The sequence below is a fragment of the Mastacembelus armatus genome, chromosome 13 (genome assembly GCF_900324485.2).
Source record: "Mastacembelus armatus chromosome 13, fMasArm1.2, whole genome shotgun sequence".
Classification (NCBI taxonomy): Eukaryota; Metazoa; Chordata; class Actinopteri; order Synbranchiformes; family Mastacembelidae; genus Mastacembelus; species Mastacembelus armatus.
This window is the reverse complement of record NC_046645.1, coordinates 3,974,152-4,002,067: the sequence shown is the minus strand read 5'-3', so window position 1 is coordinate 4,002,067 and position 27,916 is coordinate 3,974,152. Positions and strand designations below refer to the sequence as shown.

General features: G+C 41.0%; 2 protein-coding genes across 2 annotated transcripts; both read left to right on the top strand.

The window, feature by feature from the left end:
• The first annotated feature begins 284 nt into the window (after window positions 1-284).
• mpzl3 (myelin protein zero-like 3) lies at window positions 285-11,204 on the top strand. Its single transcript, XM_026293471.1, has 6 exons — window positions 285-525; window positions 3,590-3,756; window positions 7,688-7,901; window positions 8,674-8,830; window positions 9,806-9,875; window positions 10,109-11,204. The coding sequence occupies exons 1-6, from the start codon at window positions 456-458 to the stop codon at window positions 10,187-10,189; spliced, it is 759 nt and encodes a 252-aa protein (XP_026149256.1). The 5' UTR covers window positions 285-455; the 3' UTR covers window positions 10,190-11,204.
• A 5,012-nt stretch (window positions 11,205-16,216) lies between these two features.
• Window positions 16,217-27,455, top strand: gap43 (growth associated protein 43). The gene is given in 4 exon segments (XM_026296329.1): window positions 16,217-16,488; window positions 22,901-23,403; window positions 23,405-23,538; window positions 26,237-27,455. Coding segments are annotated over 4 exon segments (747 nt in total). The 5' UTR covers window positions 16,217-16,458; the 3' UTR covers window positions 26,317-27,455.
• The last annotated feature ends 461 nt before the right edge of the window (window positions 27,456-27,916 follow it).

The window sequence follows — 27,916 nt, the reverse complement described above, 5'->3', positions numbered from 1 at the left end:
GCACATGCACACACACACACACACACACACACACACACACACACACACACACACACACACAGACACAGACACAGACAGACACAGACACAGGTCACATTAGGAGATGGGAGAAGAGAATGTGTTTTATTTTGGCTCCATCATATCATATGCTGATATTATTATTATTATTATTAAACCAAAACATAGTCACGGATATTTAGCTGCATCTTTAAGATTCACAGCACTGACTCAGATTTTACCCACTTTCAGTTTGACATTAAAACACAACTGGCTGTAGACCAGGCCATATCAAGGCGTTTCACTTCCTGGTGCACCTGTTTGTCAGGTACGCTCGTCGAAACGGAGCCGCTGAGTCACTACAACCGGACTATGGACGAAGTTTTACCGAAGCTTTGAGGCCATTTGGACTTTTCTTTTTTATCGTCACATGAGTGAATCGTCTGTCGCGTCTTAAAATGCGTGTGTTGCACCAAGGAGCTGGCGCTGTGAATGTGGTTTTGCTGCTGTGTTTGTTCGCTTGTTTCGGTGAGTAAACAGGCCCGAGCTCGACTTTCACGTCTCACGTCGTTTTAGCTCAGTTCAGGACTGGACCTTACAGCTCTTATTTAGGTGTAGACGAGCATTTCTGGAATATGAGCCCACTTTTTTTCCGATGTGCTCCTCTTTTCAAAACCACCAGGTAGGTCAGAAAAGTTCATGGAAAGACAGGCCGAGTGGAAAAGCCCTGAGCGTCATGAGACTGTCCCAAAGTAATTAAAGTTTCAGATGGACATGTACACAGCTAACACAGACTCTAAATGAGAATATATACATTCATTACAGCAGCACTGCCATAGCCTATATCATAATGAAGCTCAGGATGTTTCATTCTCTGGTGAAATTGTCAGAAATGGGTCAAATTAACTCCTTTATTATTATTGTGTTGTGTTGTATTGGGGTTCATGATATCAGAAACACCCCTGGATACAATGCAGGCCGGTACAACACCACCTTTAACTGCTACCTCAATAATAAATAGTCTCACAAAAAGCTGCCACATAATGAGATTCATAAAGAGAGATCTGATGGGTCAGCTGATTAAAACTATACAGGTGTGTTTAATAAAGTGCTGCAGGAGTGTGTAGTACACAAACACAGGCCTGCGTAAGGAAACTGGGCTGGGAGGGATCGTGACAGTCGGTGTGGAGGAAGTTTAGAGCCAGATACGTTACAAACATGGCTGTGGGTTGTGGGCCAGTTGTTTTCCTCTCTCTGAAAGCATCTGACTTTGTTATTGAAGGAAGAGTAGTGGCACAGCGTGTGAAGCTGTAGCAGCAGATTCATATCATTAAGGTTTTCTTTTCGCTGAGAAACATGTGTTGTCCTACATTTTGCACCCAGGATTTCTCACAAGCGTAGCCAGTGCTTGTTTTTTTTTTTCTGCCAGGGTCATACCTTCACAGCTCAGATGGCATCACAGTGCGATATTATCTTTTTGGCTTTTACTTTTCGGTTTCTTCAGTGAAAACACTGATGAGCTTCCAACTTTTGTTTCCCACCATTAGTTGATTGATTGTCAGCATCTCTCATGTTGCTCACGTTCAAGAGTGGTCCAGCTTTCAAGGCTCCTCTGCTTGATTTCCATTTTTCTGAAGAGTTCATGTTGTCAACTCTCTTGCCCTGGAGTCTTTATAGATGAATCGGGCTGATGGCGTGATATATCTCATGCTGTTTTCATAAGATAAAGTTCGTGCTCATCAGGACCATTGGGGTCCCTGAAGGAACCAGTGGTTCCAGTCTAAGATGGATATATCTGTTGATTGCTGCGATATGAGATATGGGGGTTTTGCTTTGAAATTAAGAAAGACTTTTTAATTTTTTTTTTTAACTCATGACCCCTGCCAAAAAAAAACAGCAAACTCCCTGATGGTGTATTGTCATGCAAATACAGTCAGTAAAGTGGCAAAGCCACTTTTGCCCAGACTTAAACACTGGATGCATGAAAGCTGTTACGTTGCATAGCTGTGGGATTCTCGGTAGAGTTCACAAACTCCTGAGAATCCATCTTGTGAGACCTGGAAGTAATTTCATCGAACCACCATTGGTTTGCTTCCTGTGAAGACGCAGCATGATGACAATAGGGCTGCACCTATTGATTGCTTTTTAAGTCGAATATTTCGGCAATAACTCGAGTAATCGGATAAAATAGACTTTTGCATTTTTAAACCATAATACTGTTGTGTGATTCATGACAGAAACGACAGGTTACCTTGAAATAACGTTACCTTGTGAGCCGGTCTGGGTCACAGCTGGATGCTTTCTGTCCAGATGTTGAAGCATTGACGAAGTGTTGTTGTGGTTCTCCAGTTCTACTTTATAATACACACACTGCACTGTGTTGTCGTCTTTTTTAAGTTTGAGATTATCCCGAACTTTGGACATTTTCTACCTTTTACTGACGGTTTCTCTCTCTGCCATAGCGCCAACTTTGAAATACCTTGTGCGACAGTGATTATGGTCCGAGCGGAACAATGATCCCGAGGCGGAGCGGATCCGATAAAGCAAGTAATAGTAATTAAACAAAGAATTTGCTTCGAGGATTTTTTTTGTAATCGAATTCATCCGTTTCCTCGAGTATTCGTTGCAGCCCTAGATGACACCCTAGGGTGACTATTTTCAACAACAGTGATGGCAACTGCGATGTCTTGCATTTGATAATATGCCTTCATGCACATAATTATTTAAAAAAAACAACAGAAACAAACTGTGGCTCATTAGCGTCCACGGCTCCTCTGTGATTTTTTTTATTTTTTATTTTTTATTTTTTTTTGTCTTTAATCTTGTGCTCAAAGTTACTACGTCAGGTGACTTGTTGCTTTGATTGTTTAAAATTACTTGATGTTAGTGGGTTAGTGACAGATGGCTTATCCAATCATCTGCCAAGTAATTGTTTGAAAGCCCTCTGCCCTTTCCAAAAGGTGTCTTAGGGTGCCATCTGGCTTGGCAGGTTATGAAAACTGTTGGATTGCCATGAAATTTTGTACCAGAGAACTGATTATACCGACTTCGGTGTTCTCCCTTGATTTTTCTGTGTTTTGAGTCTGAGTCTGGCAAAATAACAGATTAGTTGTAAAAGATGCCGTTAATGTTCAGTTTGTGTTTATGGATCGCAGGCTCCGCTTTAACACGTGGCTGACATTTTGTATGAAGTGATGATAAAGAAAAACATCCAGAGAGACATATAGGGATGCAGCTTTATCTGCAGCTGTCAGGCCCCTGACAGACAGATGTGTTGCGTTTATGTCAAACCCAGAAAGAGATGCTGATGAGTAACTTGTGTCAGACTGTCACTCGGTTCACTGTCTACCAGGAGAAATGCATTGTATTGTAGATGCTGTCATTTCTTTTGTTTGTTTACTGTTTTGCTTCTAGTGAGCTATTAAAATGTCACTCACAAATGTACCCTCCTTTCTCTTTGTCCATTTGCACTCTTCTCATTCTTTCTGGCCATCTTTAACATATAAATCTGCTCCTATCATGTCTTTTACTTCTTTCTGTCCTCTGTGTCACTCAATCATCTTTTAATATTCATCCTTTTCTACCTTTCCAGCTCCTTCCTTAGTCTCCTCTATTACAGTCAGTTCTCCAGCAGAGCTCCATGCATCCAAAGGGGACACCGTCATATTGCCCTGCTCTTTCATTTCCACGAGTAGGCCAACCAGTAAGATGACTGTCGACTGGTCCTACAGGCACCAAAGTGGAGGCCCCCCACAGATAGTGAGTACGGATTTATCAATTGCAATCCACTCAAATTGTAAAGATGCTCTGTCTCTGTATTTGTATTAGAGATAAATGAATTTTGGGGCAAAACATTCTGCTTAAAACGCACGGCATTGACTGGTTTTTGTACTTGAAATATTTATTTACGCTCTAAAAAGGTCATGGTGCAGGAGAACAAAGAAACAGATGCTGCACAGTGCACCATCTGAATGTTGATGCTATGCTGATGGGAAGTCTGTTAGTTAGCAATTAACAATATGACATAAAGCCCTAATTTCTTCCAAGAAATGTTGACACAATGATCTGTCGAATGATCAACAGGAGAATTGTTCACCAATGCACATGATTTTGCTTTAGACCTTAGTTTTAAATGATATTGTTTAACATGGACGTGCGACTTCCATTGGTCACTCTGTACAAACATATTCGTTTGACTATCTGATTGCGTTATTTGCATTCTTGACCAGCTGGTGTTCTCTTGATTTCTAAACCTATATCTCTAGCTCTGGTAGTAATTCATGGCCTAAAGCAAAGTGAGTGTCAGATCCGTGTCACTTTTAATCTATGCACTGTATTAGTAATTTGATTTATCAGCAGTCCTCTCCAGGGTAGAGTCTCCTTGCAGCCCCAGCTGGTCAGCTATGTTAATATGCCTCCCTACTTGGTGGTGATGTGGTCTTGTTTGAGATGCATTCGGATGTATCCGTCCCAACCCGTAAGTGCACTAAAGTCCTCTAACCCCACAGAGCATGGGTTCAGTTTCAGTGACCAACCCACTAAAAAAATCAACCAAATGCTTTAAGCAGTTCCATTTGGACTTGAAGATAGCATCATCTGCGGTTCTGTGTAATTGCATTGGAAGCATGGGAATCCATAGTGTGGTAGCTGCAACTCTATATGCCATCACTTTCTTATAGAAGCACTCAGGGGAAAATGGAGACTAATGTTTTGTGGCTCTGCTGATATGGAGGTCTGTTGGTTTAGTCACTAAGATGTACTGTAGCTATATTTCTGCTCTCAGAGTAGGTAGCAAGCAGTGTGGCACTACCTCAGAGCTGCACACACATTAGTAAAAAGGTGTGTCAGCTGCTTTTCAAGGAAAAGCCATACCAGTGCCTGTATTTCCTTCAGGCCAGCTCAGCTAGCTTGTTCCCTGTATCACAGATGAATAATGCGCAGCAGCTTTCTGATATGGCCGATAGATGGAACCGAGTCTGGAAGTTTCTCATTTCTGTTGCTTTCATTTACTTTCCGTCCAATTTCATTAGCAGTTTTGGCTGCTTTACCAGCCTGTTTGTCCCCGGTCGTATATCATGCTGGGAGAGACCATGAATAAGCATGTGAAAAGCTTCATCAGAAAATATCATTTTGCTGCCAAAGCTTTAGTGTCAGTCTGAACTGCTGCAGTGCTTCAGCAGCTTGAATAATTACATCAGTCCTGATGAGAATTAATTTTGTTGATTGGAGGAGAGAGGCTGGGTGGTTCATAAAATATCGATGGAAGTAGGTGATAACTGGATGATTTAGCAGTTGAATTCTGCTGAATAATCCCTAAAAAATAAATTTGGTAATGTTGATATTTTAGTCAAACACTGCTGCTAAATTTGTCAGTGCAGTCTTTTGTCTAAAATCAGATTTGCAGATGGAAACAATTCCATATTCTTGGCTGTGCTGCAGCATTTCTTAAAAGGACCACTGGGTCTAATGTTTGTTTCCAGACTGAGCAGACTCTTAACGTAGTCACTGAGTTCAAGCTGCTCTTATGTTGTGTAGGCTGAGCTCTGCCAAGTGCCCAAACGATCAGCTGTTGCTGAATAACAGTGCAGGGACATGTGTACATGTACATTATCTTCCCCACACCTGCAATCAGTGTGTCGTAAAAACGCAGCTGATATATATACACACACACACACACACACACACACACACAGTTGTAAAGCCATAAAGCTTAATCATCGCCGGTGATTGTTTAGATAATGCTGTGTTTTGATTTTTTTTTCTTTCTTTATGATTGGGAGCCCTTTAACAGTTATCAGTTATCCTTGTTGACATTGCTTCAGGTGTGTAAACCTTTAGGCAGTAAAAATACTCTGTGTACCAGGCTGCATAAAGAAGTAAATATTTTTTATTTTATATACATATTTTCATAAGTAACATGTTACATAAATACTTAACATTCATATTATCTGTTTAAATGCTTGTCATGCATTTTGTCATATTTTGAAATATTTAATTTGTCAGTTTGTCAATTTGCAGTTTTATGCATATCATGCATGACTGATGCATGTAGTGTTTTTTTGGTTGTTCGAATTATTTTGTGAATTGTTTTTTGATCTTTATAAATCATTCATATTATGTTTACTTGCATGAATAGAGATAATTTTTCACTGGGCATGGAACTGGCAGAGGACCATCTGGTTTTCTATGAAACGCCACTAAATAAAATGGTGTGAATTACAGAAACGGTCACACAGGAATTTGTTTTCAATCAGAGAGTGCAAGGAGCCACTAGACTGTTGGTGTGAGTTAGAGTAGTATCTCGAAGAGGGTTGGATTTCTCTGCTCACATCCGTTACAAAGCACATCCTCATGTGTCACATCCTCTTGAATATTTTTTATCTATATGGGCTCAGCCTCCTTGTATCTGATTTCAGAATCATGTGTTGATAAAATGTATCGTGGTGAGTCGTGGTGAAGGATAAGGCTTCACTGTGATGGGAGTGTATGCTGCTGGCTTTCTGGGTACCATCCACTTGTTAGACTACAGTTAGTGGAGCAAAATAGAATTATTGGACCATAATCTGGTGTTTTCTGTTCACTTGAATGACTTTTTAGGAATGTTTTAAGTCTAATGGAAGGAGCTGAATGACTAGGCAGGTCGGAGATGCGTCTTTGTAGATTTTCAGAAGCGATCGATAGGTCCCTTCTGCTCTGCTTTAAGAGATGAAGGACATGCAGCTCTGATCTTATCCACCAAATAATCTAAAAGCCTCTTGATGTCTTCATGTTCCTCAACCAGCTCGGTACAAGATATAGCTGGGAATAGTAATGTCCACCCACTCATATTACATGTCTAATCACTAATTCTGTTTCTTTATCCTGAAGGTTCCTTTTCTGCTGTAGTAACTTTTTTGTTTTTTATCCCGTTAAGCCCTTCAGGTTGGTGTAGGTGGAAACAGTTTCCAATTTCCATTTAATCACCAGCTGAAATTTCAATCAGTTCATTTCAGATTTTTTTTTTTCCCCCTCTATGTCAACTCTCCACTCCTCGTTTAGACTGTGGTATTTCCACTTTTTTTTTTTTTTTTAATTCCCCCTTCTCCACCCACACAAACAACACACTCACACTCTGGATGTAATGTTTTCGAGAGGTCGAGGTCAGGTTGACGTGGGAGTAATGAAGGGATGTTCTCAAAAACAGACTGACGTCGTAAAACTAACATTCAGTTTTCGAGGCACCTGCAGTACAAATGTTTTGTGTGTGCACATGGATTTCCTTTGCCTGTCAGATTTGTATTCATATTTCTTACACTGAACATAGAGCCTCCTTCACTCTAGCAACAGCATTGCCAGAAGAAAATGTCCCACCATCTGTCCTGCTGCCTGTGACTCTAGACACTTTCCCTGAGAAAGGAAAATGGCATCTAACATTTGAAGTGATTATTCTAAATGTTCTCTAATCGTTAGTTCAAATTATTAAAGTGCTGCTCTCTCAGTGGAGTTACTGTACCTGTTTGTTAGGAGACAGTGGATGAGAAAGGCTCATTATGTCACCAGTGGTGTCTTTTTTTTTTTTTCTTCTATCTTTCTCCCAACATCAATACAGTTTACCAGACTGAGATAATTTTACAGCCTTGCTCAGGATGTTCCTGTTATTAGTTTCATACAACTAGCTATTTTTAAAAAAAATCCTCTCTTCTCCTTCCAGTTTTTCCACTTCTCCTCACAAGCGTTCCCTCCACCTGAGGGTCAGTTCATGGGTCGTATCCGGTGGCACGGAAGTCCAGCACGTGGGGACGCCTCCATCGCTCTGATCAACGCCACGTTGAACGATAACGGGACCTACACGTGCTCAGTCAGGAACCCTCCCGATGTTTATGGGTCCCCACTGTCACAGACGGTACTCACCGTCACACCAAAATGTAAGCTAATGCTCATGCCACTTCAAACTGTCATGATCTCTTTATTTCACTGTATAGAGTCATAATCAGTTGACTTCCTCAATCTGTTAATGCCTGGTTATATGTAACGTAACAGTAGTCCCAGCCTGACTCCTTTCCTCTGTCACGTAGGCAGCCTCGACATCAGTCCCTTTGTTTTTCTGTGTGAAAACTGTTGTTTGCACTACGAAAATGAACTTTAAAAATGCTGGTTGCCTGTGCTGCATTGACTCAGTGTTTGACTAATCAATGTAAGTGCACGTCACTCATGGTTTCTGTTGTGCTGAAAAGTAACTACTCCAAAGTGGGAGCTAAAAGAGTCCCCTGAAACAGCGTCCTAAAGCCTGTGATGGTACCCAGCTCTTGCAGTTCCTACACAAATGGGGAACTTCCTCCAAAGGTTCTAAGAAATATGACAATGTTCCTCCTCAATAGCAGCTGGTTAGAACAGCTGCACTAAAATACTGGAAAAAGGGTAAAAGCTGTGTTAAGCTAAGATAATGACTGATGGATTTGATGTATATGTTTACCCATGATGTTTGTTTGTAGTGGTTGTGATGTATTCACTGCCATTAAGAAGTGAATGATTGCTGTTATTCATGGCCGATACCTGTACAACTGGTGTATATATTGAGCTGTATGTGCTCTGCATGTGTTAACGAATGCTTTTGGACGTGTGGCCTATACATGTGTATAAGTGGCCATAAACAGCTTGTTAATCTGTGTCTAATGACCTCATGTCCTCTCCCTGTAGCGGCCAGCATTCGCTTCACTGACGTTGCGATCCTCCTCGCTTTCATCCTCCTCCCCTCCGCTCTCATCACCCTCATTCTGATTGGACGGATGCTCTGTTCCAAGCAACGGCTCGACCAATCGAAGGCCTACAGATCACCCATCGAGGTCACAGACGGGTGAGTAGATTTATCCACCCAATCACTGCTGTGGGTCTCTGGGGGGTAATGATAGTCATTGCAGTCGTAGATGGTTATAGATGTGCTTCTGGGTAGCTAATTTGATGAAGGTTAAACAGGAATTTAAGTCTGAGTTAGGAGTTTCAGGAGTGTCTCCTTGTTGAAGAAAAGTGTATGAGTCAGCGGCTCCAGCTCAAATGTTTGAAATTAGCAGGTTTATAGCGTAGCACTGTTACTCTCTGTGGTTGCACAGGAGCTGGTACTTGCTCTCGAATGAAAGTTCAAACAGCACTGTTACTCTATAATATGTGTCTAATGAATAGCATAAATGGTAAACATAGGTGGTTCATATGACGTTGAATAAACACTGAGCAGCAACTTCAGTTCAGTCAGGCCCCTCTATAGTTACATGGTGTATTTTCATTTTTTATTTTCTAATACTTAGAGTCCTAACTGCACCACTACCAGCATGTGTTTTCTTCTAATCAGTCCCTTTGCTTTACTTCTCTCTATCACAGTAAAGTGACCCAACAAACATCATTCAAGTCTGTTTTTACAAAAAGAAACAAGGGCATTTTTAAAAAATAATGTGTCATTTTGGATTCGCTCTGTAGCTCAGAGTTAGCTGAATAGATTAATGCCACTCTCTGTTCTTGCTTTTTGTTTCTGTTCTTATGAAGCTGCAGGCTGGAGCTGATTAGCTATGTTAGAACGAAGATAGGCCAAGAAAACTGTATGTTTTACAAGTTTTTCTACAAATCTTCTTTGGATTATGTAGTAGAAAAAAATTCTTTGTGAGAACATGGCATCATTATTATTTTTTGGTATATCAGTGAAAATCAACACAAACGACCCTCAGCTCAACACTCATTGAAGCTGCTGTGACATTCAGACCTGTTTGGAACTTGCTTTATTAATAAAAACAGGCTTTTATTGGGACATTGTTATTACTGTTGTTCTTTCTGCTTTCCTCAGTGAGGAGTATGGCGACCACCTACCGGCAGCCAAAGTAAAGAAGACCACATGCTGTGACCTATATATGATGGTACAGTACACAATGTTTCATCATGGCACATGGCCTTCCACCCCATAAATAACTAAATGATCCATTTCACGTGCTTAATTTTACATGCTCCTCCATTGCTGGCGACAGGACTTGAAGGTTTATGAAATATTGATTTCTTTCCAGTGTAGTTCTTTGGTGTCTGGCTCTTTGTGTGTGTCTGTACACACACATCTGACTGTTTTTTGTTTTTTTCTATCTACCCTCTCTGTCAGGACCCAGAGGATATAGAGGAGCACTACAAGTTAAAAACCAGATCTCCCATAGATGAAGGATTTGCTGAGTCTCAGTGCTAGAGAACCCTGTTGTTTGGGGACTGGAACTACAGCCTCTGGACCAATTGGTGCCATATAATGGGAGGTACTGAATGGAAATCAATACCAGATCCTTTTTTCACCTTTTTACCACTTTCAGGCACTTTTTTAAGCCATAGGTGATGGAGTTCAGTTTTTGAGGGTACCTGTTCAGAGTGATACTGTTCAGTCACGACAATCTTTATTATGAATTACATTTACACGATTCAGTATGCAAATAATTTGATTTACCATTTGTCAACAAGCCCCTGACATTTTAAAGGCCTAATCCACAGCGTTTATGCAAATGTGATGTGACGAAAAGTCTTGATTCTTGAATTTCCAAGCTCCTGGTCTTGTCTGTACTGGAAAACAGCTGGTATTTGATCAGATATGTCCATGCCAGAGTGGCTGGATGATATCTGGAATATTTCTGTTATATCCTTAATGTTTGGAGAGAAATTTGGTTTGTTTGACTGGTTTGACATACTATTTATGTATAATATTGTATATACAGTGCTTTTGATATTTTATATTTGATATATCTATACATACATCCATATCTGAATGTGGCCTTTCATGCATGTGGTTGTTTCATGTGCTGTAACGGGGTTGAGTCTCGACTTTGAATGCACAGCCTGCTTGTGTTGATTTAATTTTTTAGTAACATTTATGCCTACATAAAGTATTTATATGCAGATTCATTTAGCTTTCTGAGAGGATGAACATCACTTTTTCAAAAGATCCTTTTAGCAAGTTAATACAAAGAATTTGTTCAGTAAATTGATGAGTTAGTGAGAGAGAGAACCAATAAGTTTGTTGTTAAAGGCACCATTCTCATTTGCTCTGTTTTTGTTTGCACTGTTCACAAATGGGTCTATTTCACTATTTATGAATGTTCTTGAATGTCCCTTAAAAGCATTAAGGACAGGCCGGAGTCTATGGCAGCATCTGTCTTATGGACACAGTCATGGGATTTGAGATTCATTAAAAGGTTTAATAAAAACTCCCAATGAAATACCCAGAAAACAATAAGTCCTCATTCTGTGTCCTTTCTTTTCTATTTCTCATTCAGCGCTTTCATGCCCTCTAGGTTTTAATAATTCACACACTGCTATGGTGAAACAATTATCATTCCTGCTTCATCTCAACTACCATGGCAACTCTGTCAGGCAGAGAAAAAAAATATTTAAAAAACTGATTGGAGAAAGAAGAAGCTCAGTGGACTGTCTCAACTCAGTTTACTGGATAAACCTTATCAGGGAGGGCAACATCTAGGTTTTCTAGTCTCCAGACTGAAGGGATATATCACACTTACTGCAGAAACATCTACTTTTTCAGCTATTAGGTATTGTTACTGACTGGAAATCACAGAAAGTGATTCTAACTATCAACATCTGGAGAAAGGCCTACCCATTAACGATGGCTGGTAATGATTCATACCATTATTAATGCTTAGAAATGATATGGACTCTAAGTGTGATTGTAACAGTATCTGTCACTTTAGGTTCTGATGTTCAACAAACACACATTTCTCCCTGGCTCCTGTCGACATTACAGGTGTTACTTTGCCGTGTTATGTTTCTTATTTATGTATTTATTTATTTTTTTCAGCTTTAGTTCTTGTTCAGGAGGTGGAACCTAGTTCACTTTCCTTAGTGTGACTTGTAGAAAACCCTCCAGGTCTTTGTCCCACAGTAAAATACATTTGGAATTGTATAAAATTTATTTCTGACTATGTCTGAAGTAAGAATTCACAGTTCTTTTGCTGCTTGATTAACGATCAGCCTCAGTTTGAATTTCATTTAAATGTATTAAGCCTAAATTGATTGTAGGCAGGACAGGAAGTTGTATAGTTAACAGTCAGGTTTATTTTTCCAAAACACTGAACGTTCCTGTTACGCACAAAGAACAAAAAGTTGCTGGTAACGTATTGATCCAGATGTCTTGGCTGTGCATAAAGAACATAATGGACACACGAGATGAATACGTTATTGGAAAGCTAAATAGAAATTTCAGTGAAAGTAAAGTTTAGCAATAAAATACCAGACACAACTAAGATGGATGGCTTAAATTAAATTATTTCTACTATCTCACTGCAAATGACTGATTCTATACTGTTGCTAACCAGTTGGCCAGTTGCCTATTCCAGCATAATTTAATGGTGCGCCTTGTGGGTTTGTATAGTCTGATTTATGTCCCACACAAATCTTGAATGCTTTAAAAAAATCAGACTGAGGTATGAGCATTATGGACTTGAATTCTTGCCATAAGCAGCAACTTCTGGCTGCACCACAGTTAAATTTCTATTTACTGTGACGACTGATTGTTCATGTGCCTCTTCGCTGTACTACAGCATGAAATGTATAGATAAGCTGCTTTGCCTCTGGTGGTGATGTCGGCTCTACGTCAACTGGCTCCATTATTTCAGAGGGTCAGAATGACAAGTCTCACAATACAAATAGAAAATTTAATATAAATGGTATCAATCTGAGATGTATTAATATCTTTTCAGCACTTTCCTCAGCTAACATGTATGTTTTAGTAATTTGGTATGTGATCAGTCATGTGAACAGGTAGATCTACACTTCTTTCCATTCATGTCATTTTTTTTGACATTTGGTCTCATCAAATTCTTGCTCTCGTTGATTGATGCCTTTCAGATGAACTTCTGTAAACTCTACAAAAGTTTTTTTTTGTGTGATGTTTTGCCAGCTTTGATTTCTATAGTTTTCTCTCCATCTGTAATAACACCCATAATGTACCCTCAGCATAACAAAAGACTTGTGAGTTTAGACCCTAAACGTTCTTTCCATTCATTGCTGTAATATGCCAACCACTGTCTCAGGGTGTCATCAGCTTGTCTTCATGGTCCTGCATTAGATGTCAGACACGCTGTGACCTCTTGAGTGTTGAGAGATGTTTTCTGCTCCAGTACCATTTCCTGCTTTTCACTTTTTATATGACTTCTACAGAGATTTTGGTTTGGTACCTCCACCAATGAGCTACTTTACTGCTGTCTTTTCTTGTTAGTTACAGCACAACATGATCTACATTGATGACCTTTGATGCTTCTGCACCCAAAAAAGTCTGAATTATGAATTATTACTTATAGCCCCTTTGACGATCACACATCATTTAAAATCTCTCCAGGTTTCGTCATATCTGTGGAGGAATAAAACATCTACATTATCTGTTTTAAAAAGCTCACCATAATATTTGTGTGTAGGCTCGATGTTCTTTCTTGTACTTTCTTGTTCTTTCTTGTACTTAGTTGTTTGTACTGGATAAGATCCTAAGCGACGCTGATTGAACATCTTCGTAAGCAGCAGTTAATCAATTACTTTAGCTCTGGTGATATTTTCCTTAACATACACTTGGTAGATTTTTCATAGTGCAAATGAGGGACTTCATCACAGTCGGTCTGAAAGTACAGGCTGCAAAATATCATAAATTAAAACATCTGTGTAAAACCTGGGGTCTCTCATAAAAACACCTGGTTTAGCTTTAAATAAGTGAAGATCAAAATGATCAAAATGGCAGTATAACAATGCACCATTCCTCCAACCAGTGAGGTGTTTTTGGCCATCTCAAGGGAGGAACTGTACAGTGCTTTTTTAAAATAGTTTACAAAAAGTAGGACAACAAAGATGGTTGCACCAGGAAGAACATTAAAAGAAAGAAATAGAAAAATTGTGTTTTTAACTGGGTGTCCCATTTATGAGATTTCATGTTTTGTACAAACTTTGTAATCACACTAATCAGCAGCAACATATAACCATATAACATATGTTATATAACATAACAGTAAGGCATTACCAGACTGCACCTCTCGACTCTGTCTCGATACCGTCAGGACAGCGTGACGTTATTGATCTCTGTGGTCTGTAACAGCAGATTCAGTGGCTTAACACAACAATCAAGTAACATAGATTAACACACTAAGGCATCAAGAGCAGCCACTTTACGCTGGAGTGTTTTTCAGCTTTCATACTCACACACACTCTTTAACTACCACTGGCCTCAGTGAAATTTAGTTCTTGAGCATGTGAATGTTTAGATTTGTGTTTATCACTCAGACAACCCTACTTACATGTAATAGATTATGGTGTTTTTGTATCTCTGGTCCCAGTGTAGGGATCTGTTTTGAAGTGATTTGTTATTTGGCAAGTGTCTTTGGATCAGTCTTTTAGTAAATACAATACAGAGTTAACATGAGAAACTGCTTTGTAGTGGCCAGTGCTCCTTGTCTCTCAAACTGCTCTCCTTGGAGGTTGTTTATGGTTTTGATTAATCAATTACTTTTGCTCTGAAAATTTCAGTAGTTAATTTTTTTTTTTACTGATTAATGAACAATCATGGTCTTAGCTTATGATTCATATCGTTTTGCGTACACACTAATCAGCTTTGGACAGAAAAAGCAGTTTCTTTGAACTTGTGTTTTAGTTAGTTATTATGGTGCAGTAAGGACAGTAGCTGTATAAAAGTAAAGCAGGGCAGTGCTGAGAAAGATCATGCGCACTCAGCAGAGCCCTGCATCATTACAGGATCTGTGTCGTACCGTCTACTATAGCCTATGATGACACATGGTGATGATGTAGTGCAGCCAAGTAATGGTGCTAGATTTGCCTGTGTGACGGCAGCGACCACCAGGAAGGCTGTGGCTCAGCAGTGGAGGTTATGATTCCTTTTCAGTGAACTAGATGTGGAATAATCCTGTAAGAGTAAAGAATAGCGCAAACCCTCAGGACTCTGCCCCCCCCCCCCCCCCCCCCCCCCCCACCGTCAATCCTTCCCTCCATCTTTGTCTATCCTCCTTCTCTCCATCCTTACCTCCATCCTCATTGTGTCAGTAGCATCTGCTGGTGCTTGCTGGTGTCAACGTGGGGGTGGGGACTCTTCTGACACCACAGTGTGTGTGCGTGTATGTGTGTGTGTGTATTATGAAAGACAAATAGAGTGTGGGTGTTTGTATGAGCATGTGCCTGCCTCACAGCACAGTAATGGTTATAAACGTAGGGATAATGCATGTGTTGTGCCCACTCATTAAACCAGACTCTGTGCAAGTGTGTGCACATAGGGAGGTAAAAAAAAAACAAAAAGGGGGAGGGAGAGGGAAAAAGAAGCAGTTTGCTTCGCCTGCCTGTCTGCCACACCCGGCCTTCTTGCTTCCTCCTCCTACCTTCATCCCTTTCTCTGCTTCCATCTATCTCACTCTTTCATACACACTCCTCCTCCTCGCCTCTACTAGTCTATCTGCTGGTGTTTCCATGAGAACAGCGAGCGTTGGGTATGGGGGGTGGGTGGGTTGGCATTGCGGGTGACGTGTCCTGAGAGCACAGAGTGTGTTGTGTGTGTGTGTGTGTGTGTGTGTGTGTGTGCGCCTCACAATCATCACTGCTCTCTTTCACACGTCTCTCCTGGCATTAGCTGCTGCCGGCTGTGCCAGAAAACATGCTTTTGGCACGGCTGTGGTGATTTGGACGTGGCGCTCGCAGGCTCATAACACTGATTTGAGATCTAGAGAATGTAGAACACAGTCTGAGAAGGAGTCTGAGCAGTCAGAAGAGGCGACTTCCATTTAGGAGTCTTTTTTTTTAAATGAAGACACCTCATTATGTGTGTGGAAGGGGAGGGAATAAAACAGAGGGGGTAAAAATAAAACACAATAAAAAAAAAAAAAAGATCTATCAGGGCAAAAAAATTTGGAGGTATCCAGTCAGTTATTAAAGGACAACCTTTTAAGGGTGGGGCCGCAGCTTTTGCTGGAACCAGGCTGAAAGAGAGGAGGAGGAGGGTGAGAAGATGGAGAAGAGAGGAGTGCTCATCTAAAAGAGGTGGTGGTGTTGGTGGTGGTGGTGGGGGGGTATTCATCACTATGAGCAAGAAGAAGAAGAGGAGGAGGGGGACAGATTGAAGGGAAGATGGGAGGAGAGAGGGATGGAGGGAGTGTGGGGAAGGGAGGGGTTTAAAGGGTGGGCTTGTAGTCATTGTTAGGCAGCGAGAAAGAGAGAGAGAGGTGCACCCAAGCAGACCGAGTGAAGAGCGTGTGTGTGCAAACCGGGATGAGTAAATGCACTGGGCGGCTTAGCTGTTGATACAGCCAGAGAGAGAGAGAGAGAGAGAGAGAGTGTGTGTGCACGAAAGCAAGCGAGTGAGTGAGTGAGCGAGAGAGAGAGAGAGCGAGAGAGAGAGAGGGTGAGAGACGAGAAGTGAAAGGGAGAAAAAAGGGAAGAAAGGAGCAGAGAAGAAAAAGGGAGGATACTACAACTATGCTGTGCTGCATAAGAAGAACCAAACCGGTAAACTATTCTGTTTTCTGTTTATCAGTATCTTCAGCTCCTATTATGACAAAATGCTGCATTTCAACTTTGAACTTTGTGACTGCTGGTTAGGAGTCAGATTAGGCTGCATGTGGAGAGATTAGGAAAAATGTTGGTGTCATTTTCTTTGACAGGGTCTGGCATGTCTTTGTAGAACTCTATCCACAGAGCCCAGACACGCCTAGTTAATGTGATTATCCTGCATGAATGGATGTTACCACAATGCCTCTCAGACCTCACACTATACTTGCAGAGAGGCTCAAGACTGTAACTCGATCTTCAGCAGCTGGGTATTCCCTCCTATTGATCAAGCACTTGAAAAAGTGAAAGATTGTTGAAAGGCACTTCATAGATTTTTGTAACGTGTCTACTATCAAAGCCAAATGACTCCTTTATTAATTCAGCTGTAGTTAACTCTAAGACTAATCTACCAACGTTACAACGCCTCATACTGATTACACCAACCTATGTGCATCTGCATGTACCTTAAATGGGAGCCTTAGCATCTTTCGTACTTCTGTTATCTTGAGCAGAAATGGGTGACACAGGAAAGTAAATTTCCACAGTGTGAAGAAAAAAGGGTGGGGTATGGATTGAGTGAGCAGCACCATCATGTCAGTGGCCTCGAGGGAATACAATGGGAATAAATGAGTCTAAATGGATTATCATAGCCCTCCAGCTTTATAAGTGGATGCTGTCAGTGCAGGGTACTATGAAGTGTGCACTCATTTAAATGGTGTGAAAGGGTGTTAGGTAGTTTTATAATAACCCATAGCATTGGCACAGAAGAATAAAAAAAAGAAGGTGTTGCATGGAAGTGGGTGGGTCTGGACAGTGGAGGAGAAGGTGCTCCTGTGTTGGATTTCAGCAGTTATCGTAGTGGTTTTATGTGTGATCAGGGTCGGGTTCCGACTATCTCTGCTATCTCAAACTGATGATGATTTTATCGGACTCATAACACACTGGATTCCAATGGCACTTGATTGCTTCTTAAATGTCAGCCTGGATGAGTCATTTTAGCTCTGGCAGGCAGGAGAGAGAGAGAAAGGAAGTAAGCAAGCCTTGCCGGCTGCAAGACGTGCAGGAAGAGCAGGGTGCATGGAGGCAGGCATGGAGCGAAGGAGCGGCAGGGTGGAGTGAGGCTGCTGCACATGTAGGAAGATTGGGGGCAAAGAGAGAAAACCTTGTGGGCACAGAAATAGAGGTGGAAAAAAAAGGATCGAGGATGGGGGGAGTTGCAAGGTATGGGGGAAGGTAGGGAGAGGCAGGCATGCAGCAAAGCAGAAAGGCAGAGGGAGTGAAACTGGAAGGTGGCTATGATTGGCAGGTATCATGGTGACAGTGCGATGATGGTTAGAGGAAATGCGGAGGCACAAAGGTGAGGAAGATCAAAGAGGGTGGGAAACACGAAGAAACAGAAGCCGGCATACTGAACACTGCAGCCATGTGGGTGAGGCCCCGGCTTTTCCCACAGAACGTTGGCAGAGCCTCAAGTGTGTGCATCTAGCTTCACAGGGAAAAAATATCCTCCTGGCCTGCAAGGACTGATCTTACTGCTCCTGCTTTTGAGGAGCTGGGGCATAAATTAATCCAGACAGACTTTGTGGTCTTCATGGATGGATGCCCAGAGAGCTTGTTTTCGGCTTTAAAACATTGCTGTATTACTGTTAGTCCTGCCACTGTGGAGTGTTAAGTGCCCCTGAAACATCTTCACTACGGGACTGGTTACTAACACTTAATTTAAGTCTCAGTAGCTTCAGTCACTAGCTCAAACTCTGAAGCTTCAACCACTTGTCCTTCCCTCAAGGCTTAGGGACAGAACAAGGTCAAATTCTTAAATCCAGTTCTATCTTAAGTCCAGTCTTCCTCTACTACTAGGCCTAATCAAGGCTGCCATTTCCCCATTAACCAGAACCTATTAAAATCCTTGTCTGCTCCGCCCCAAACTCCATCCCTAGTTCTTCTCCTAGCAGCAGGACCATACATGCCTTTAGAGCCAGGTACCTTAAAGGTGATTGTCTCCTCTCCTACTGTGGCTGCCCATGCACTCAATGCCCCTTCCCCAGAGCCTGGTTTCAACCAAAGCATCAGCCACAGCCCATATTTCCATTTCCTGCTTTGTCCAAACCCAACCCCTTTTCCTCCAGCTCTTTACTCCTCTCGCCCCTCTCCTCAGCCCCACTCCCCATCCTCATCGCTGGCCCCGATGAGATCAGTGATGATTGCGGAGCCTTTGTTCAGGCAGAGAGCGGGTGTAATTGAATTAAAGACTGCTCCAGAGGATGTAGTAATGCCGGCATATGGCCGCTTATTAGTTGCTGCGGAGAATCTTTTCCTGGGCCATCGTAAAAGAAACCGTGCATCCTTTAACATCGCTCATAAATTCAACGTCAAAGGAGAAAGGGAGCGAGAGAGAGAGAGAGAGACAGAGATGGCGAGTGGGTGCTGTGGCAGTCACCACCTGAGCCCCCCCTTCCTCTCATCTGCAGGAGATAGCTGGCTAAAAGGGTGTGGTGCTTCGCTGTGTCTGTATGTGTGTGTGTGTGTGTGTGTGTGAGAGGAGGAGAAAGAGAGGGAGGACGAGTGGGTTGCAGTTTGCTCAGTGAGAAAGAGAGTGTAAGGCGACAGAAAGAGAAAGAAGAGGAGGAGATATTCAGCTATTGCAGACAGCAGCCAGCCACTAGTGTCTGGATGATTCTTGCAGAAAAAGCAGGCAGCCATTGAAATCATGCTGGGATTTTCAAGCGAGAGGTGCCTTTACAGGTAGTTTGTGTGCCACCAGCAGGGTGGCTGATGCTTGGAAACTGTGGTAATATGCCAAATTTTTGGGGAGGGGTTATTTAAATCAGAACACCAACTTTATATTTTATTGTTAACAATATCTGGTTGAAGAAACTTATAATAAATTCAGCGTCTATTGGGGCTGTGATACAGGTACCTCTGTGAAGCAAAGTTCTGTAACTACCATTATAAATGCAAATATTACATTTAATATTTCCCTCCCCTCTAGCTACAGGCATTCTATCCAAGGCCGGGATAAGTGGTAAGGTGAAAAGGGAGTCTCCTGCTTAAATGAATCAGAAGGGGGAAAAAAATGGATTATATGCATGACAGTGTGTGCATTAGTGTGAGCTTTGGTTTTGTGGTAATTCAACCAGCATTAAGCCCACTGCTCCACCATGTCTCCCGTTTCTATTTCCCCTCCCCTCCTGAAAAAAGTCCCTAATGGCACTAGCAATGAGGCAATAGGAAGGTGGCGGTTTGCTACTGTGTATTACCATTGGGGGATGGTGTGTGTGTCTGTGTGTGTGTGGTTATGGATCTGTCGGTAAAGCCATTGACTCTGGGGTGTGGTTCTTACGACAGCCGGTGCCCACCCAAGGACAGAGACAGGGAAAGAGTACAGCGGCTGATAGGCAAAGCTGTAATAGACACATTCGGCTGTCAGATAATGTACCAAACACATTTGGATTCTGAACTTGAAACTGGCAAACGTTATTTCTCACCTGCAAGAAGTATAGTTTAGCATGTCTTACAGGATACATTATACTGTAGCTGCTACAACTGTAGAGAGATTGCATAATTTTGCAACCACACAAGAAGATTGTATTGCAAACGTGCCATTTTTTGCAGGATAATAAAATCAGTTTTCAGTGGTTAATGCTGTGTATCTATGGCAACCAGAAAGGCCATGTTAGACCAGAACTGCAGGCTAATTGTAATAAGTCACTTGATTAACCTGATAGTGCAAATATGTTGTCTCACTGCAAATCAAATGAAGAAAATTGTAAATGGTCGTGGAGTGTTAGTGTGAAGACTTAAAGGGAGTGGTGTGCTGTACCTTTGGGAGATGCTGCTGTATTTATGAATGAAAATGTGCGCCGCACAGACACACGGTGGCATAGCGCCTGCAGGAGGATACGTGACCAGGGTTCAATTAATAGTCAGTCTTCAAGCAGCAAATCTTTTAAAAATATTTGCAGTAATGTTTCTGTGATGTTAGTATGAGGCTGTAATGCATCGTAGCCACTATTTCAACTCTTTACCACCGGCGATTGTATATTATCACTTAAATAAGTTTCTTATGTCAGGTCAAAGTAGAATGAATCTTAGGGTCCATGAAGACGCACCACAGCAGTCAGAAAATCACAGCACAGCACTTTTGAAGGGTGATGCATGGACAAATATCAATTTTTCAAATGATGATGCTTAAATTGTGGTCACACTATGATGATCTTTCTTTTCATTTTCATACCCTACTATGAGATCACTTGGCTCTCTGCTGGTATTTTATTATATTTGCACTCACGTACATCTACACATCTCTAAAGTAAATGACAGCCCTTCTGTTCCAGTAATGATGTCATACCCCATATCCTCAAACACCCTCTTCAGTCCCTTACTTTTCCTCTTTCGGTCTGACTCACTATATGCAGTCAGTCAGTAATTTTATTTAGAGTTAAGTGCTTGGGTCAAAATTTTGGCAATTGTAAGCACTCATGAGATCAGATACAATAAAAGTCCAATAAGTCACAGGAGACTTGCATAAAGGCAAGTAGAGGGTGTGTCATTAGTGCTTTGTCTGTCTCCACATTGACTAACTGTTCTAATAGCAACACATACAGTATGAATTTTGTTTATTTTTATTTAATAGTTAATCATTTTGTGACCAGTTTTGGTAGAAGTTTTACTTATTTTATTATATTTGAGGAGCAGTGTAAAGCTTCTTAAAAATCTACTATCCTTCTTAGAACCAGCAGTATAATTTTGTTTGTAGTATTACATTACACAAAGGATGGTTCATATATAATATAATATTAAGAATTGCAGAAGGACTCGAGGCAGGATTTACAACCTGAACCCTGGGGACTGCATGTGGATAAAGGTGGAGGAGGTGAATATATCAACACAGCTGCACCTTGGCCTAGCTACTCCAATATCAAACTGACACACTGACCCTGAAGAAGACATGTTGGTTTAGGGTCTCTGGCTCTTAAATCAGTCAAACAGATGTGATTGCTCACACAGCCATCTGTCCAAGTCAAAGCTCATATCAAATATAATGACGCTGCTAGAGACAGTAGCAAATATCGGGAAATAGACTGATGGATGAAGCCACCAAGTGAAAAGCATTTCCACTCAAATTCACTATCCTTAAACAAGATGCTACTGCTCGGTGACACAGACCTCCAACAGTGATACATACACAAATGCGTGACCCCTCCAGCTCCCCCACCGGACTCGCACCACACCCTTCGGCTACATCACACACAGCCCCTCCTTAACCATGCTGATTGCATCGCCTGATTTATGTGTTCCTACTGGCCTGCTGCCCTTAGGGGGTCAGGTGCACTGCCAATCAGGGTGACATATAGTCTTTCATAGCTCCAACCAGCAGACAGCATCGTGATGAGTTAGCACTGTGGTTGTCAAGGTAACCTTTGATGGTTGGGAGCGTTATGGTAGTGAATGCTGAGGAGATTCTAGCAGCCACCTTGTTCCCTAGCAGCCAGAGATGGAGCCATAGAAATGTACTGTATCTACAGCACAGAGGCATGCTTGTTATTTTAGAAAAACTGTCTTTTATAAAAAAAAAAAGAGAGAGTATTTTTGTGATTCTACTGTCAAATCGATCACATCATAAAGTCTTCATACCTGAAAAGACAAAACCAGATAAGATTCAACAGTTTTCTCACCTTTTTATCATCTGGTTAACTGATGTCGCACTGCATGTCTGCTCTTTGACAATTTGTGTTTGCTTCATGTTGCTTCTTCACATTCATTTACGGTGCACATTTAATGCTTTTGATTTGTTAAACCGCAAGAATATTTACCTTGATTTGTCTATTCATTTCGAATGTACTGATTTTCATTTTCTTTGCCACGTTCAGTGCTCATCATTCATTCTTTAATTTGATTTGATTTCTTTTCATTAGATTTATATGACTCATAGCACAACCCACTATTTGATGGACAGCTATGGACCCAGTTACCGAAGGTAATACCATGGAACCCCTTTAAGTATCATACTGTGTGCTGCTCTATTTCTAACCCGGTTCCTCATCCACTCTTACACTTTTACTCAATTCCTGTCCTGAAACCTTAACCCAACTGTTCCCAGTCTTTCTAAATACATCTGATTATAAACTAATCTCTTATCATAACATATACTTTTGCCTTTCTGATGTCTGACCTTTCCAATTATTTTACATATTGTAATTATCTTTTGTGGCATTCCAAGTCCAAATATAAGTAGGCCTGGATCTTCATACTACTACATTAGAAAGATACTTGTTATGTTTGGTTTAGAATGGAAAACCAGTACCTTTACTGGTTTCCAGTGGGTATACACACCTGCTGTACATTTTCTGTATTCTGTCTTGACTGTTAGGTGGAGAAGAATGAGGAGGCGGACCAAAAGATTGAACAGGATGGCACCACCAACAAACCTGAGGACAAGGCCCACAAGGCTGCCACCAAAATACAGGCCAGCTTCCGTGGACACATAACTCGGAAAAAGATGAAAGATGGAGAGGAAGAGAAGGAGGGAGACAATCCTGCTGCTGCAGAGGAGGCAACGGAGGGAGGAGAACAGACAAAGAAAGCAGAGGGAGAGGAAGCACTTGCAAAGGAGGAGGCTGCGGGAGAAGACGCCAAAAAGGAGGAGGAGACAAGCCAAGCCAAAAGCCCAGTGGCAGAAAAGCCAGCTAACTCTCCGGCAGCTGCTGCTCCTGCAGGTACAGCAACATCTCCTGTAGCGGTGGCCCCGGCTGCTACCTCTCCCACGGCTGCCTCAGCGCCCTCTGAGCCCCAGAAAGTGGAGCCAAAAGCAGAGGAGAAAACTGAGGAGAAGCCCAAAGAGGTGGAGGCCCCAGTGGCAGCAGCCAAGAGTCCCCGCCACAGCTGAGGAGAAGAAAGAGGAAGATAAGAGCGAAGAGAAAAAGGAGGAGGCCAGACAAGCCGATGTGCCTGCTGCTGTCAGCCCAACAGCTGAGAAGGAGGAGTCTAACCAAACAAACGATAAACAAGGTATGTAGATTTTGTTTAAAAAAACCATGACACATACATATGTCAAATTAACTAAGCCCACTTGGATTGGTAAAAGCTTCTCAAGCACTTAGGCATGCATCTGTGTGGAAAGGCAACAAGTTTAGAGACAAAAATAACACAATATCAAGACTTATGAAGCTATTTACTTACTATAAAGAATAGATGAGCTGCCTCATAGTCCACTTAGCAGGCACCACAGAAAATAAGTGTTTATTTAGTGTGTGAGATATAAGATCTTTGGCTGTGGTTCACTATTCACTGCTTTACACTGGTTATTGTGAAGAAGCAAAAATATTGTTTGCTAAATGATGAAACATCACAGGTTTTTTTGGAGCCATACATGTTTATGAACATCACAGATGTGTTCATAAGATTTTTACCCTACTGTCACAGTGATGATATTTGAAAACACAAACAGTGCGAGTTGATGTCCCCATTAAAATACTGATTACACATCACAGCAGGTCATAATCTCTGATAATATCCTTGCTGTCTGACACCAACATCAGCTAACAGGTTCCAAACCAAGTTACCGTTTGACTTCCAATTTTTGCAGAGCGTGTACCTGAGAAGAAAGTAAAGCCACGAAAGTATGACAATGATCTGATGCGCTATCACAATATACACATGACATGACCTCATATTTCTGGTCCAAGGACTCGCAGACTGGGTCAGACATTTAGATAATGGAACATGCTCAGTCTGGAGTAGGTGTGAAGTGGGAAAGACACACACGTACCAGCTGAAGAACTACAAGGAAACTAGGTCACCTAGGTAGCACTGTCTCCCTGTTGTCATAGTTACCACCATGATGGGATAGCTGCCCTGCATGGACTGTAGCAGGGATAACAGGTGCTCTGATTTATATGAATGATTAATGATCCCTGCTGGTCATGATCCACAACAGGACAGTCTGTTGCAAACAAACACAAGTTTGAAAAAAAAAAAAAGTGCTAATTGAAAATCCACTGGTGACCAATCTGCTTTACCAACTGAATGGACTCAGGGAGCAAAAGAAGATTTATAACTAAGGTTTATTGCTACACGGAGCAGTGCTGCAAAAAAGGCATGATAGGTACCATGGTCTGACTGAGTAATTTATGAGGTAGCCAAGCAATGAGCCACATTTCCCAATAAACATAACGATGTCACTGGCTCCATTTAGTTATAGCTGACCGTGACATGATGACATAACAATCAATCTTTACATATACAGCAATTGGATAAAAATGGATAAACTTTGCTTATATTTAGCTTTTAATATAGGAAATGCAGCTCAATAGTAACTGTTAAATAATTAAATAATAATAAATAATCAATGATTAATGCCGTTGCTTGTGTTTTTGTAGACTTCAGGTCTATTTTTTTTAATTTCCACAGTAAATTATGTGTCATGATCTCCTTTAACATTGAAAACTTCAGTGGGCAGAACCAGTAGACAATGACAAAGCTCAATAGAGTCTGGAGGTTTGTTTTCCCATCACTAATTCCTGTTTGTGAACGCTTTAAACGAGCACTGTAGTCAGTCATCATTGGTGTAGGTACCTGAGGTGGCACTTATGTCAGAACACCAGAAAAGCATTGCAAATTGTGTGAAATTGTAGTCAAATCTCACAGTTCAGTGACTGGATTGAAGGACATTCTCCAGTCTGTCACAGTAGCGAACGAGCTAATTACAGTTTACCTGGAAGATCTGCTATGACTCATGCTGTCTTGAGTCATAGTCATACACTTACCCATTAGCACGAGCACTAACACAGACATGATCGCCCCATTTCTCTCTTTCCCTCCACCTCGCCCTTGTCCACACACACACACACGCACTTCATCACCCTACTCTCCAATGCAATGATGTCATTCCTTCATGTCTGCTCTTTCTATTAAAAGAGTATGAGATCACTGGGGCATGGCATCATTATTCAAGGTTTGGTCAGAAACAATACAATAAACATACCAAAATCGCTGTAGCCCGTATACTGCATGAGACCATTTTATCTGGAAATTATAATGTAATAGCATAGAGAACAGGATTGGAGAAGCGGTGAATAATAATCCAAAGAAAATATAAAGTCTATAATATATAGTTTTCCCTTCATAGCGAGTATTCCTCTCTTTAAGCCACCTCTGGATGTTATTACAGTGCAGTACCCTCTATCAGATGTGACACGACAAGATGCTGCTCTTAGCATTCTGATGTCAGTTCAGATTCTTCTTGGCTCTATTAGTAGCACTCTCTTCCTTTATTATTTACACAGCCAATTGGGATTTCAGACATTAGGTTGCATTTTTTGACAATTTTAAATAGTCTTAAAATCTTGTGAACAGGGTGACATTACCTATAATGGAAACTCCACATTTTCATAACTTTTGCTGTTGCATTATTCATGTGTTTTTGTATATATGATGGTTTGAGATGAAATATTTACCATCAAAAGTAAGAGCTGGTCAGTGAGATTTTTTTATTCTTAGTATCCCAAAGCAAGAAAAAAGGTATAAGATAGATATTATTTGAGCCTCACAATATAAAGTCTCCTCTCCGCAGGCTGATTTTCTCTAATCCTTTTTTTCTTTCCATCCCATCTTTTATCTGCTCTGTCCCTCCTTTTCCTCTCATTTTATTCATTTCTTGTTATCTCTCCAACCTTCTTCCCCTCCCCTCTTTTCCTCCTCCACTTAGATGCTGCAGATGATTCTAAAGCAGAAGAAGCCACCCCAGCAGATGCAGTGGCGGAGGCCACCGAGTCCAAGGACGACTAAGGCAAAGTCAAACCTAAAGAAACAGAATTAAGAGTATGAAGAATAACACAAAAACACAAATCTAAAAAGGTTGCTCTTTGCCTTCCCAATGTGAAGGCAGTCCGTTTCTATTTGTTTGTCATTTTTTGTGTGGCAATGATTTTCTCATGTTGGGGGAGTTTCCAGCGTGAAGTTTTTTGGCTCAAGCTAATATTATCAGGAAGTGGTGATAATGATGTTGATGTTGTTGATGATTATGAAAAATGATTGTTACCTTGATGATGATGATGATGTGTTGATTTGATACATCTTCTCTATTTAACATAAGTGAACACTACCAACTTGATAGTTACACATTTAAAATGCATTGCTAATGCACCATACTTTATTTGCATGGCAATGCACCTTCATTAAATAAATCTTCCAAGTAAAATCTGTCCTGCAAATGCACGCACAAAAACAAGCAACGAGTTTTCAACACAGTACCAGTGTTTTGAGAACACAGCAAATAGGTAATGTACTGACACAACTGATGAGAAGTAGAATGTATACTTAAATGTGTAACATTTCCAGTTGGGTAGCTTTATCCTGAATCTAAAAACAACATTTACAAAACAACACTATTACTCTCTCTATTCTGCTTGAGGCATTCAAGCTTGGTTTACACCCCTTTTACAAACTGTCTGTTTACTCACATCTACAATAAAGGACCTGTTGCTATTTAGATGACATGATCATATAATAAACTATAGAAATCAGCTGTAGTATTGATGTAACTGGCGCTTACATGACGATTTGTGTTCTGCCAGCCAAACTTGAGAACAGTAGCATGAACCATCGAACCAGATGCATGATGGGAACTCTCCCTCAGAGAGGAACTTTTTCGCAGTCACAAAAATTTAAGAGGTGTGGCGGCTTCTTTTTGATGTCTTTGGTGTTGTTATGACAGTTTATATGAATTGGAAAAATACTCTTGCACTGATGTTATGGGAAAAAAAAAGTAAAAAGAAAAATCAAATGAATGAGCAAACAAAAAAAAAATTTCCTAAGTTCCAGTGAGTGCAATGTCCAGTTTCAACCTTATCAAGGAGTTCAAACTTGTGAGAAAAAATATGAAAAAATAAAAATGGTTTCAATGTCTGTTTTCAAAATAAAGCAAATGTGCCAATTACCATCATAAACTGTGGAGTTTGTTTAAAACTGGATTCAAATGTTATTTGTACTTTTATTTGTATAGTGCCAAATCAAAATACAACCATCTCAAGGCACTTTACAAAACAAAACACAAAACCCAACAAATTCCTTATGAGCAGGACTTGGAGACAGTGGAGAAGAAAAACTCCCTTTAACAGAAGAAAGAGAATAGAGGAGAGAGAAAAGAACAATAAACATGCAGGTTAATGGTTTTCCAGGTTTTCCCTAGAAAGTGGCCCAATTGTCTATGAAGCCCACATCATTTGCTGCATGACACCTAGACATTTCTGATCAGCTAGCTCCACATCTGCTAATGGGGCTAGGCCAGCTGGCTTTGGTTCAAAGGTGCAGAGCTTCCAGTTCAGTGATCCTCGTCTCTAAAGTTACCAGAAGCTTCCACATATTCCAGGTCTCATTGTGACTAAAG

Coding starts and splice junctions, on each gene's coding strand:
- mpzl3 (XM_026293471.1), top strand. CDS start 456: ATGCGTGTGTTGCACCAAGGAGCTGGCGCTGTGAATGTGGTTTTGCTG. Junction 7,902..8,673: donor ACTCACCGTCACACCAAAAT/GTAAGCTAATGC, acceptor CTCTCCCTGTAG/CGGCCAGCATTCGCTTCACT. Junction 8,831..9,805: donor CCCATCGAGGTCACAGACGG/GTGAGTAGATTT, acceptor TGCTTTCCTCAG/TGAGGAGTATGGCGACCACC.